General features: G+C 38.0%; 1 protein-coding gene across 1 annotated transcript in view; it reads right to left on the bottom strand.

Annotated features, from left to right (window-relative positions):
• Positions 1-1,814: 1,814 nt before the first annotated feature.
• The window catches only part of LOC104130133 (14-3-3 protein eta), a 12,518-nt gene continuing 3,072 nt past the window's right edge, over positions 1,815-11,260 (bottom strand). Inside the window, exons 3-4 of the mRNA XM_009643141.2 lie at positions 10,967-11,150; positions 1,815-2,762 (exon numbers count right to left, since the gene is read on the bottom strand). Coding sequence (XP_009641436.2) covers positions 2,106-2,762; positions 10,967-11,150 — 841 coding nt within the window. The 3' untranslated portion in view covers positions 1,815-2,105. The remainder of the gene's footprint in view (positions 2,763-10,966; positions 11,151-11,260) is intronic.

Raw genomic sequence — 11,260 nt, 5'->3', positions numbered from 1 at the left:
CAGGAATAAACCTAGTGACTGCCAATAACATTAACCAGTAACCAGTCAGAGTGCCTCCACATAAAAAGGCAGCCTTACTGCCAAGCTATACCTTGGTTCCACAGGGGCAGGTAAGCAGATCTGAGAGGAAGTGAAGCTACAGGAATCTAGGAGACAGGTAAAGCCCAAATAGATATTACTGGCCAAAAGACTCCTCCAAGGCTTACTTGCAAAAAGGGGAACTGAAAAACAGGGACTTGTAGACTGTTCGATGAAACGGGAGCAAATAAGAAAAAGTGACTCCCAGAACAGGCCCTGGCAGACAGCCGTGATTTATATTAAGTACACACTTCAAACTGCTTTAGGAGGTCAGGCACCTCGAGATCACACAAGAGCACATCCAGGATCTGTATTTTCATCTTTTTCAGATGTTGCATTAGTCTTCCACTTGTCACCAACTTTACTGGTGTAAGAAAGCTAGAATTACCTAGAAGACAATAGAATACATAAACACACACAAATCTACCATTAAAAATTCTAATTCTCCAGATACTTAAAAACAACCAGTGTGCTGCTTTTAAAAAGTATTTGTTGTGGGTATTCAGACCGGCAATATTTATTGAACAAATCAAAGAAAAATAGATTTAGATAAAGAACTTACATGACCTTTGAGCTGGCTCAGATGCCCAGCAGCAGTTTAAGATACAGTGACACAGAACAGCTAATTTTTCCTGCTTCTGTAACATACCATTACAGAAGTATGTAGGGAACCAATAAATAGACATATACACTAACTGTTGAGAGAAAAAAAAAAAAACCAAACAACATCATAAGCTTGGGGACTAAACTTAAGTTAGCCAAAATAGAGAGGCATTCTTTAAGAACAAATACCACTTCTGTTTGAAGCAGGTAAATATGAAATAAAGGTACCAGGATTTTCATGTGTAAAGGTGATTTGGTGGTTAGCACTTCAGAAAAAAAGTTTAGAAGTTACAGCGGCCAGAAGCAAATACAAATCCCTGCATTGGTATGACAAGTAATGTTCTTTACTGCCCAGATCCTGAGCAGAACTGCATTACAACTGCTCTACCAAGCACGTAACTAGACACACCTTTGGAGACTCCACTGACACAGGTGAGAGGTATCACATTTAGATGGCTGTGGGTGGTTGGGGAGGGGTGGTGTGTGTTTGGGTTGGTTGGGTTTTTTCTTCTTTTCAGCATACTGGTATTTTATTTAGCACGTGAGGCAACTTCTCGTTAAATTTTTTATTAGGTATGTTTTAACCTGTCAGTGATGTGTTAGGTAACTCACTCTGCTCTGAACAAAAGACAGGACAGCTTACGTAGAGATAACATCCCCAAAGCAGCATTTTATTTTATTCATTAATTCCAAAACATTTAATTTAGAAGTCTGGCATCTCAGTCATCCATCTTAACATGGGCTAATATTGACATAGTGTTGTCAGAATACACAGACAACTAAACAGCCAAAGAGTTTACAAAAAATAAATTCATGATTCTTCAAAACAACTGCAAAAGGTTACAAGTATCAAAACTCTTAGGTAGATGCACTGCATTAAAAGAAACTGTGCACATAAGTTAGAGGCAAAAAAACAAATTGCTACTGAAACCTCACATTTCAAAGAGTTTATTGTAAACTGATGAACAGGGTTGTCATTTCACATCAGCTTAACTGTTGTCATTGACTGAAAAAATCTGGGGTGGCTAATTTACTTTACATGCACAAAATGTACTGCTTAACAGAACTGTCAGCTCATTTCAAATGGATAAAATTTTAACTGGAATCTAATCATCTCCAATCATTTTCCATTATTCTTTCCCATATTTTCCAATCAAAAGCCAAACTAAACCCGCCTCATTTACTATGCATCTTTCTGCACTGCTCAAGTGCAACTAAGATAAATAGGGCCAATAGACCAATCAATCCATCAATGCCCATGAAGACTCATCTGAAACTGCTTCTTGATAAAGTGGACAGCAGATCTGAAGAGCTGTACAATACAGATATGCTTAGCACTAGATATTTAGTGTGACTGTGGCAAGGAAATATTGGTGATGATGGGGATGGTGAGGTGGACGAAAGAGGGATCGGAGGAAAGCTTTTTAATTATTGCCCTCTCCTGCTTCTTCATCTTGCTGGTCGCTCGTCCACAGAGTGAGGTTATCTCGAAGTAACTGCATGATGAGGGTGGAGTCCTTGTAGGAATCCTCATTTAGTGTGTCCAGCTCTGCTATGGCATCATCAAAGGCTTGTTTGGCTAAAAGGCAGGCCTGCTCAGGAGCATTCTGGATTTCATAGTAGAAGACTGAGAAATTGAGTGCCAGCCCAAGCCTAATTGGGTGAGTGGGCTGCATGTGCTCTTTGCTGATTTCAAAAGCCTCTTTATAGGCAGCTTCTGAGGCTTCCACAACACTGTTCTTCTTCTCTCCAGCAGCAACTTCTGCCAAATAGCGGTAGTAATCCCCTTTCATTTTCAGATAAAAGACCTTGCTCTCATACTGGAAGTCATTGCAGTTCTTGATCAAGTATTTATCTAGGAGAGCCAAAACATCATTGCAGACTGTCTCAAGCTCCTTTTCTATCTTCTCCCTATAGGCTTTCACCTTCTCCAGCTTCTTCTCATTCCCATCTGCCATAGTCTTCTGCTCTATGCTGCTGATGACACGCCAGGAAGATCGTCTAGCTCCAACTACATTCTTGTAGGCTACCGACAGCAGGTTCCTATCCTCATTTGAGAGAGGCTCATTCAGCTCAGTTACCTGAAAATACAAAGATCAAATTTAAAGGGTATGTCTTAGAGAAGAGCATGCAAACTTCCTTTCAATACTTCCATCAAGAAGTACAAGATTCAAAGTTCCTTCTAGATCCCAAAATTCCTTCTAGACAGGAGTCAATTTGTAATGTTGAAAGTTTAAAACTGTTTCTGCAGTCAAGACTTAAAAGCGTGAAAACCCCACAGTTCTGTTGTAATAGAATAGGTATTTAGAAGCCATTGCAAAGCACATTCACTGAATAGAAGTGAGTCAGGCTTGTGTAATGGAGAAGCATTCTCAGAAGGTTTTTTTAGGAAGCTCAGGATTTTTAGGAAGTCTTTGCTGTACTTATGCAGACTACACATAAAGATTAATTTACATGTACCTAGAATAACAGTTTTATGAATCTGGAACACAGCACAGACACTGGAAACTGGTGCAGTTCTTGCATTTCTTTTCCCTGCTGCTTGCTTTCTTTTGACAGCAGAGATGGAAGCGCTGCGTCATTATGATTAAGCTCTGCATAGCACAAATGGAATTAGCATTTCATAATATCTTTCAGTCACTTAGTGAACAATTATACAATGTAATACAAAAGTTATCCTGATTTCTGCTAACTGGTGGCTGCAGACAAATTTCAGGGATGGGACATAAAAGAAACTGCATAGAAACAGAACAGGAAATCAAGAAAAAAAGCCATGATCAACTCCACATTCCTACTACAAAAAGCTGAGATAGAGGAAGGCTAATACTTCTAATACCATATTTAGGCCTATTTTGCTTGCTGTGTTAATTTAGGAAACAAAACGTATCAGACTTGTAGTCACTTGAAATTGTTCTACTTTTGTGAATTTACAAACATGAAATTAAGCTCACAGGAATTAGTGTGAAAAATTTAACTCTTATTACTTTAAGCATACTGCATTAGCTGTATTAAAAGAAGTCACTAGAATTCTAAGGATATGTACTTTAGTGTGAAAATAAACTTGTCCTTGCTCAGACACTGCTAAAATCATTGACTATTTCTTTAAAAATGTGCATATTTACACTGCTTGAGGGGCATAATACACATACTACAAACAATTAAGTCAAATATTTACACTATTCTGAGACTGCTGGTGCAGCCAGTGAACTATCCAATAAATGTGCATCTTTTAAAGTCTAAAAAATAATTGATATGAATTATAACTGCTACAGTAAGAGAGAGCTGACTTCCAAATTTAGGTTTTGTTCTTAAAATATTCTAAGTCAATTAGTTTTATCTCCAAAATGCCTTTTACCCACAGCTCAGGAACCCAAACTCCCAAAAGACACTGCTCTGCCTGGTCTATTACAACTAGAGACAATCTACAGAGGGTGAAATGCACAGGAATCAACTCTAATGCCATCATCCTGGTCTTCTTCACAGCTTCCACTCAAAATCTTCCCAACAATCCTTTCCTCAACAATCTCTACTATGACCCACCTATATTAACTCCCTCAAGATGCAAAGGCTCAGCTAAGAGCTTTTTGTTCCCTACAGTCTATTAGGACAGCATTCGCTTTTACAAAAATAAAATAAAGAAATCCACCAAAAAGGTTAGTAATCGCTTTGTCATTCCTACACTGCTGGAGGACTTTGCTTAGAAGTTCACTGCAAGTTCTCAAACACAGTGGTTGATTTAAATGAGTCGGTAATGTTTTGCTAAAACCTAAACATCATTTAACCACACAAATAAATCCTTTCCTCTCCTGTGCCCTCCCTCCCCATCTTCATTATCTTTACAGTATTCAAAGGTAAAACAGGAAAAAAAAAATCTCTATCTGTTAATATACTACTGAGCTATATTACCCACAAAACCAAAAACTGAGTATGGAAAAACATACAAGAGAAAAATAACTGAGGATGAGACTTAGTGGACAGGAAAATAGAAACAGAAATACCACCTCTTAGCTTTGCAGTCCAGACTCCAGATGAATAAATTAAAGCTACAAGAAGACTACAACCACCGTTACCCTAAGTCTTCACCTGATACATCATCACCTCCATTTTTCACCTCATCCTCCACTTACCACTGCTTTCTTCACCCTCAGCTAACTGCTACCTTCACATTCATCTCGTTCCCTCTGCTTCAAACTAAATAGCCTCCTAAATGCTGGTACTTACGTATTCAATAACCAAAAGAAGATAGGCAGTCATCCTAAAGCTTGTTACTTCTTCTAGCTCCTTAAGGTGGTTTCTTAAGCTTTCTAATATAAACTTCTAGAGACAGATGTCTACTGTGTATTCAAAACACCAAAATGGCATTTTACAGTACATAACAAATCTTCTGGGAACCATCAAAAAATTTTGAGTACTAAAACCTGAATTTTTACTATGCTATATAGCTGGTCTATTTACTTAAGGGGAGATAAATCTGTTTTCAAATTTCATCCAGTTTGTCACAAGAGACAAACTACAATCTTGGAGGAATACCACTACCCTTGAAAGAGTATTCCGAGTTTTTTTCTAGTCTATTGTCTCTCTTCTGGCATTATTAATTTTTAATTGTAGAAAAGACATCAGAACACTCAGCCTGAAAAAGTTATTATAAAGCCCACTTGCACAGGAGCCATTGCAATTCTGCACTTGAAAAGCCTTCCAACCCTCCCTAATCACAACAAAAATTCAATGCAAGTATTGATAAAGAGCATATTTGCAGAAATTTCTGAAGATCACATTAACAGAGGAAGACTCTTGTAAAGTCTAGCACGAACTCTGGTTATCTTGGCCAGTCTTTACTCAACATTCAGTATTAAAAGTAGGTCTACAGCACAGTCTTTAAAATGCAGTGTACCTTTTGGAAGCATGTTCATACTGTATTTAGACTAGCCAGTTAAGGTTTAGCTGTTGTGTCTGCTTGGGCTGAGTAAGTTTGCTGAAACTCTCAAGAAGCACCAGACTAGTAAAACTTGCCCTGATAGGCAAGACTGAGAAATAGCAGGGAATACTAAAGATACATTCATGTAAAGCACAACAAAAAAAGTCCAGGAAAAAAAGCCATCTCCCAGGACTAACTGCAGAACAGTTGTTCATATGTGGAAAAATAATGTCAACTTCTTAATCAAAACATGAAAGTATCTAAGAGGTAAGATTGAGAGACTTAATTAAGAGACTATTCCAGGTCATCACTAGACTGCTGTATAATTTAATTCTTGAGACTGACTTAAATTCACCTTGAAACCGTTCCTTAAAGTAAAAAGGAAAAATTAACAGACAAGCTAATTCAACATGCTTAGGAGAGGTTTACTAGCTTTAAGATGTATCAAAAGTTACTGGCATTATCTTGGAGAATCAGCAACTACCATCAACTCAAGTCCATCTCAACTGGGTTTTTGGTAATGAGTACAGTCTTTTTAGACTGCATAAAAATACAAATAAAAATCTGCTCTGTCAACTATGACTTTCAAAAGTGTTTTCCAAACAATTAGTGACAAACTAAAAAAATTACTGAATTGTAAAATTATGGAGAAGAGAGCAGAAATTATGTTTGTCAACTGTATATCCCTTTGTCTAAAGGGATACTGCCTTTCCAGATGCAAGCCCTAACAGTCAGATGGCAAAGCATTACTATTCCACAAGAAAGCTATACAAAGCAAGCATAATGTACAACTAGTTTCAAAAAAAGTTGGTACACTTGAAGACCACCACCAAAAGCTAAACTGAGAAAAGTTTGAAAGCAGCTTATTCTTCCTTTATTTCTTCAAGTTTCCTGCCTTTCCAATTAGAAGAAAACAGGACATTCATATTTCATCTGTTTTAAAAATTACAAAAGTGGCATTTTAGCACTGTATCAAAGGAATTAATCTTGCAATAAAAAAATAAAGCTTCTATTTTTTTCCAAGCCATTGAAAATGGCTTAAGTCATTTGTGAGCAGTTGCCATAACAAATACAACACATTATAGCCGGAAGACTACACACAGCACTGCCACAAGCCTCGAACCACAAAGCAAATTACTTTTTCAGATAAGGTGCAGTTCAAGTATCAATGCCATGTCATTCCAGGGCATAATTTATATTCCCTGGCAGATTCTGTTAATTTAACGTAGAAACTGATAACCAGTTTCAAAGAAAACAGCATCTGATGTGGAACGCGGGAACTCAAGCCTAACAAACCTGTAGTTTCGCAGTAGTTGTTCTGTGACCAAAGTTTCCAATGCTCAGAGCTAAGCTCATTCCTTTCTAGGGTCACCTTTCAACGTGCTTCCCCATTTTTATTTCCTTCTCTTTTTGAAGCTGCTGATTTCTGAGAAGAAATGGCAAATTATCCCCCATCCTAGCTAAAAAATGCTGATACTCTATGTAGATATAACTAAAAATCACATCTACCTCCCTGGTGTCACAGCTATATTACAAGAAACTAGACTCAAAGGAAAACACGGAACCTTTATGGAGCTATCTACTACTTTATCCAGTTCAGCTACATTAGCAATGTAGACAAAACCAGACACATTTCTCTTCACATGCAGGGATGATGTACGGAAAAAGAAAACTTGAAATGCTGAAGGTAATTTATTTCTTCCTATCTTCCATTCTACCTATAGTCTTTCCTTAACAGAAAAGATCTTGGACTGCAACAAGTCCAATGGCTGTTATGGGAAACAGCAGCACTTAAAAGATGAAAAACCATTTGCGGTATGACTTCAAAGTGGGATTTATGTACGCAGGTGTTATTCTATGCTTTCCTTATGCAAACACACCTCGCTCACACCTAAGTGTGGGGTCATTTTCAGTCTTGAGCCAGATGATGCAACTGAACATGCAGGCCATGATCTGCTAGCAGTTTTCATTCATAACAGCAGTCTGCTTTTTGTAACAAGAATACAGTCCAAATGAATCCCGACTAAAACCTGGAAATTCCTTACTATACATGCTGATGAGCATGGCAGTACTGTTACCAGCTCAGAGATTACTTATCCGTGCTGTGCGATCCCACATAGGCCACAGCAAGTTGAGTTATTTTCACATGAAAAACCCACCAAAGTGAAAAGTTCCACAACTGACAGCAGATCTATGATGCGCTGCTGGATTACCTAGTAGAATTTGACTCGGCTTAATTAAATGTATGTGATTATACTTATGTTTTGTTAGCCAGAGCATGTAAGTCAGAGAGCTAGAGCCAGTTCTTGGCAAGCTGCTGCAAAAATGACTGTACCTGAGCCAGTATAAAGTCAGGTTTAATCATTAGAACTCTCCTGATACAAAGTTATACACTCCATAATTTTTGAACAAATAGAAACCAGACTAATGAATTTAAACCAGATCAGTTTCTTGCCTCATGTGGCTTCAGCATTTTATGTCAAACATTGGAAGTTCTATAGCTAGATTTACTGTATAAGACCACAGTAAGGAAGTCATTGCACAGCAGGGGAGGATATTGTTTACATTAAAAGCATCTCATTCCCCCCTCCTTCACACGCGTATTTTGTTAACCCAAACCCAGACACTGATGTGAAGAACTCAGTGATACAATACTAAAAATATGGAACAACCCAAACTTTTAAGTCCGTTTATGTACACAGATAGAGCCTACAAATTAAACTAGAACCTCAAGCTACTTTGCGTAAATTCTAGATCATACCAAGACTTAAATTTATTTCACCCCTACTAGTAGTATTTTACGTGACTAATTTTAAAATTATACATCTCGCATAACTCAGATTCATCTTGCCAGTTCTAAAGCATAGGATGACTATCTGCTATGTAGCTATACTTGAAAAGCAATATAAATTAATAAAGCTCCTGAGCACTACGTATTAGGATTAATAGTCTGATATATGGGTTTAGACAGCTAAAATGTTTAACTGTTTCTGGAATGATCTAAAACCAAAGGTACTTGATGCTGTGTTTTCAATCTGCTGGAGTATTTGTTCCACCGAGTGAGAACCTTTAACACTTGCACTAAAAGGAAATTTTTCCTCAGTGTTGAATATTAATTTTTTACCTACCGTGTAGGGTTATTTCAAATAGTTTGAATCCCGGAGCAGCACTTAATGCAATGAGAATGCCACACCCCTTGGAAGAGGCACATTTACATATGATTGTATTTTCTATTAAAATAATTTCAGATGGGAAAAAAGTAAACTAAACTCATTAATTTATAACAGCAAACTATGAAAGTTTCGTTTTCCTCTCCTGTCTACACATTGTAAGCCAAAATACTAGAATTCTTCCAAGAAAAAAAAAGTTTAACAGCAACAAAAAATTGCATTATCGAGCAGTAGTTTCCTTATTTAAGCTACAACTACTACCTCATCTGGCTTTTCTTTAAAAGAAGGAACCGATCAGACTGAAAAGTGTTAACTCCAGCTTTATGCTGACAGCTGAAATGGCAGTCTTGCCATACTTTTTCTTCCTTCAGTGGCAGTCTCAAAAATAATGCATATATGCCTTTGCTAAAATAGTCTTTGTTACTTTATGTTTTAGGAGTAACTATCAGGCTGTTGGCTATAGTGTGTGTTGTAAAAGTGCGGTTGTAAATATACAGAACTGGTATTTACCATTGAGATTTCTATTTATACTGGAAGCACACCATTTTCATATAGCACTTTTAAAAAACATCAGTTCTGTTATATTCAGAGATTTTTTTTTTTAAAAGTAACTTTTCAAATCAAGATATCCTGCATTAAGAATAGATATCCAAGTTAGAACACTGACTTCCTGTTGAAGGAAGTCTAACATCTCTAAAGTGAAAGAAGATTATTTGAGTATTATTCTGTATGGATAAAAAGTTCTCTTAATAGCTCTTATTTACAGTCACTGAAATTGAAGGAAACATTAGCTGTGTGAGAACAGACAGCCCACACAACATTTCCTAAGAGCTTATGCTCAGACCTACAAAATCAACTTCAAACACTGAAGAGCATTCTGGAAATTACCATGTTAAGAGTGAACACCTGTGAAAGCCAAGTAACCAATAGATTAGATACATTAGAGGCACACAACAGTATACTAACAGCTTAAAATAAGGAAATTGTTGCCTTTTAAATTCAGCTTTACTTTTTGTATTTTTAAAGTATCTATAATATAATGTTTTATAATGTTCAAGACAGCTCACAGCGTTCTCAAGCTCACGCGGTTACAGAAGCTCATCATTATACAGCTTCTGTGAGAGCAAAAGGAGCATCACAGATGAGAACACTGGGACTCAAGATGAATGAAAATTGAATTAGGACAGCTTAAAAAGACAACTGGACATACACACTAGTTACATGTGCTTTATTTACATATTTCCTGAAGCACAGCAACGGTATTCTGTTTGTTTCACATATGCTCAAAGAGCCATACATACACTCTAGTTCAGCAGTATCTGGAAAAATAAAAAGCTATCTACTAACTACAGCCAGAGTCTTCTAGAGCAGCAGTGGATTTTAGTGGTTTCTCCGTTTCATCTTTTAGAATTAGCAACTGAGAGATCCAAGAGGTAAACAGAGCTGTTACAACATATGTATCAAAAATTCTAGTGATATAATTAAAATACAGCTTATTCTAATGTCTAGTGCCTCTGATATTGAGATACTCGGAAGTGTTGCTGCTTTAGAACTGGATTGGTTGTAGTATTTATTATGACAAAATAGCAAAAGTGAAGTGAGCAGCAAAATAAGTCTCTCTTTACTGCCCTCGTTTAAGTGGTGCAACATACATCACAGCCCCCCGAAGGAGTCTAAACCAATTGATTCTTACAACAAAAACGTGAACTCCATTTGAAGCTGCTCTTTCAAACTAAAAATCTTTAGTGTCTTTAAAGAGCAGCACTCTCAAGGCACACTTGACTCCTCTTGGGGTCTTCTGGTGTTCACAAAGGAAAGATCAGCAAGAATAAACCAACTGTAATCAGATGCAGGAAAGACACTGCTAGGCATTTACCGGCATTAACATTACCCTTAAAATTCAGATTATACGAATACTTTGTTTTTTAAAAAAAAAAGACTAGACGTAGTAAGTTTGATCACTCCGCAATTTTATTATTTATCAGTACAGACAAGTCAGTACAAGTATTTTTCATTGTTCTGAAAGGAGCCGAGTTGCAACTGTAACTTAAGTGTTTAAAGCTACATCAGTACTCAACTGGGTAAGGAATGCACTGAGAATTTGCTACCCTACAAAGAGGAGGCAAAAAAGCAACGTTAAAGCTTGGGAAACGCTCTCTACGCAGCGGGTAGCTTTCATACCCGGATGCAACTACTGTACCATCTTCAAGTCAGAGCGCTCGTGTTCCTGGGTGAGGCCACCATCCGTGCCTTTTATCGCAAAGCAAGAGAAACGTCTAGAAAAGGGGCTCCTCTTGCCGTGCGCGGCTTCGCCACACACCCCCCGTCCCAGCGGCCATCCCACGCGGCCAGCACCCCCGACTGCTCGCGTGTCCCAGACTCCCCTGGAAGGGGAGACGCAGCCCAAGGTCAAGCCCCTCGTCCCCAGCGCCAGCCCCCAGGAGCCGGGGGACGGCGGTGCGCGAGGACGGACCCCATCTCGGGCAGGGGTCCG

This window comes from Egretta garzetta, unplaced genomic scaffold (assembly GCF_000687185.1).
Source record: "Egretta garzetta isolate BGI_Z169 unplaced genomic scaffold, ASM68718v1 scaffold447, whole genome shotgun sequence".
Classification (NCBI taxonomy): Eukaryota; Metazoa; Chordata; class Aves; order Pelecaniformes; family Ardeidae; genus Egretta; species Egretta garzetta.
This window is presented reverse-complemented; position numbering and strand designations above follow the sequence as displayed.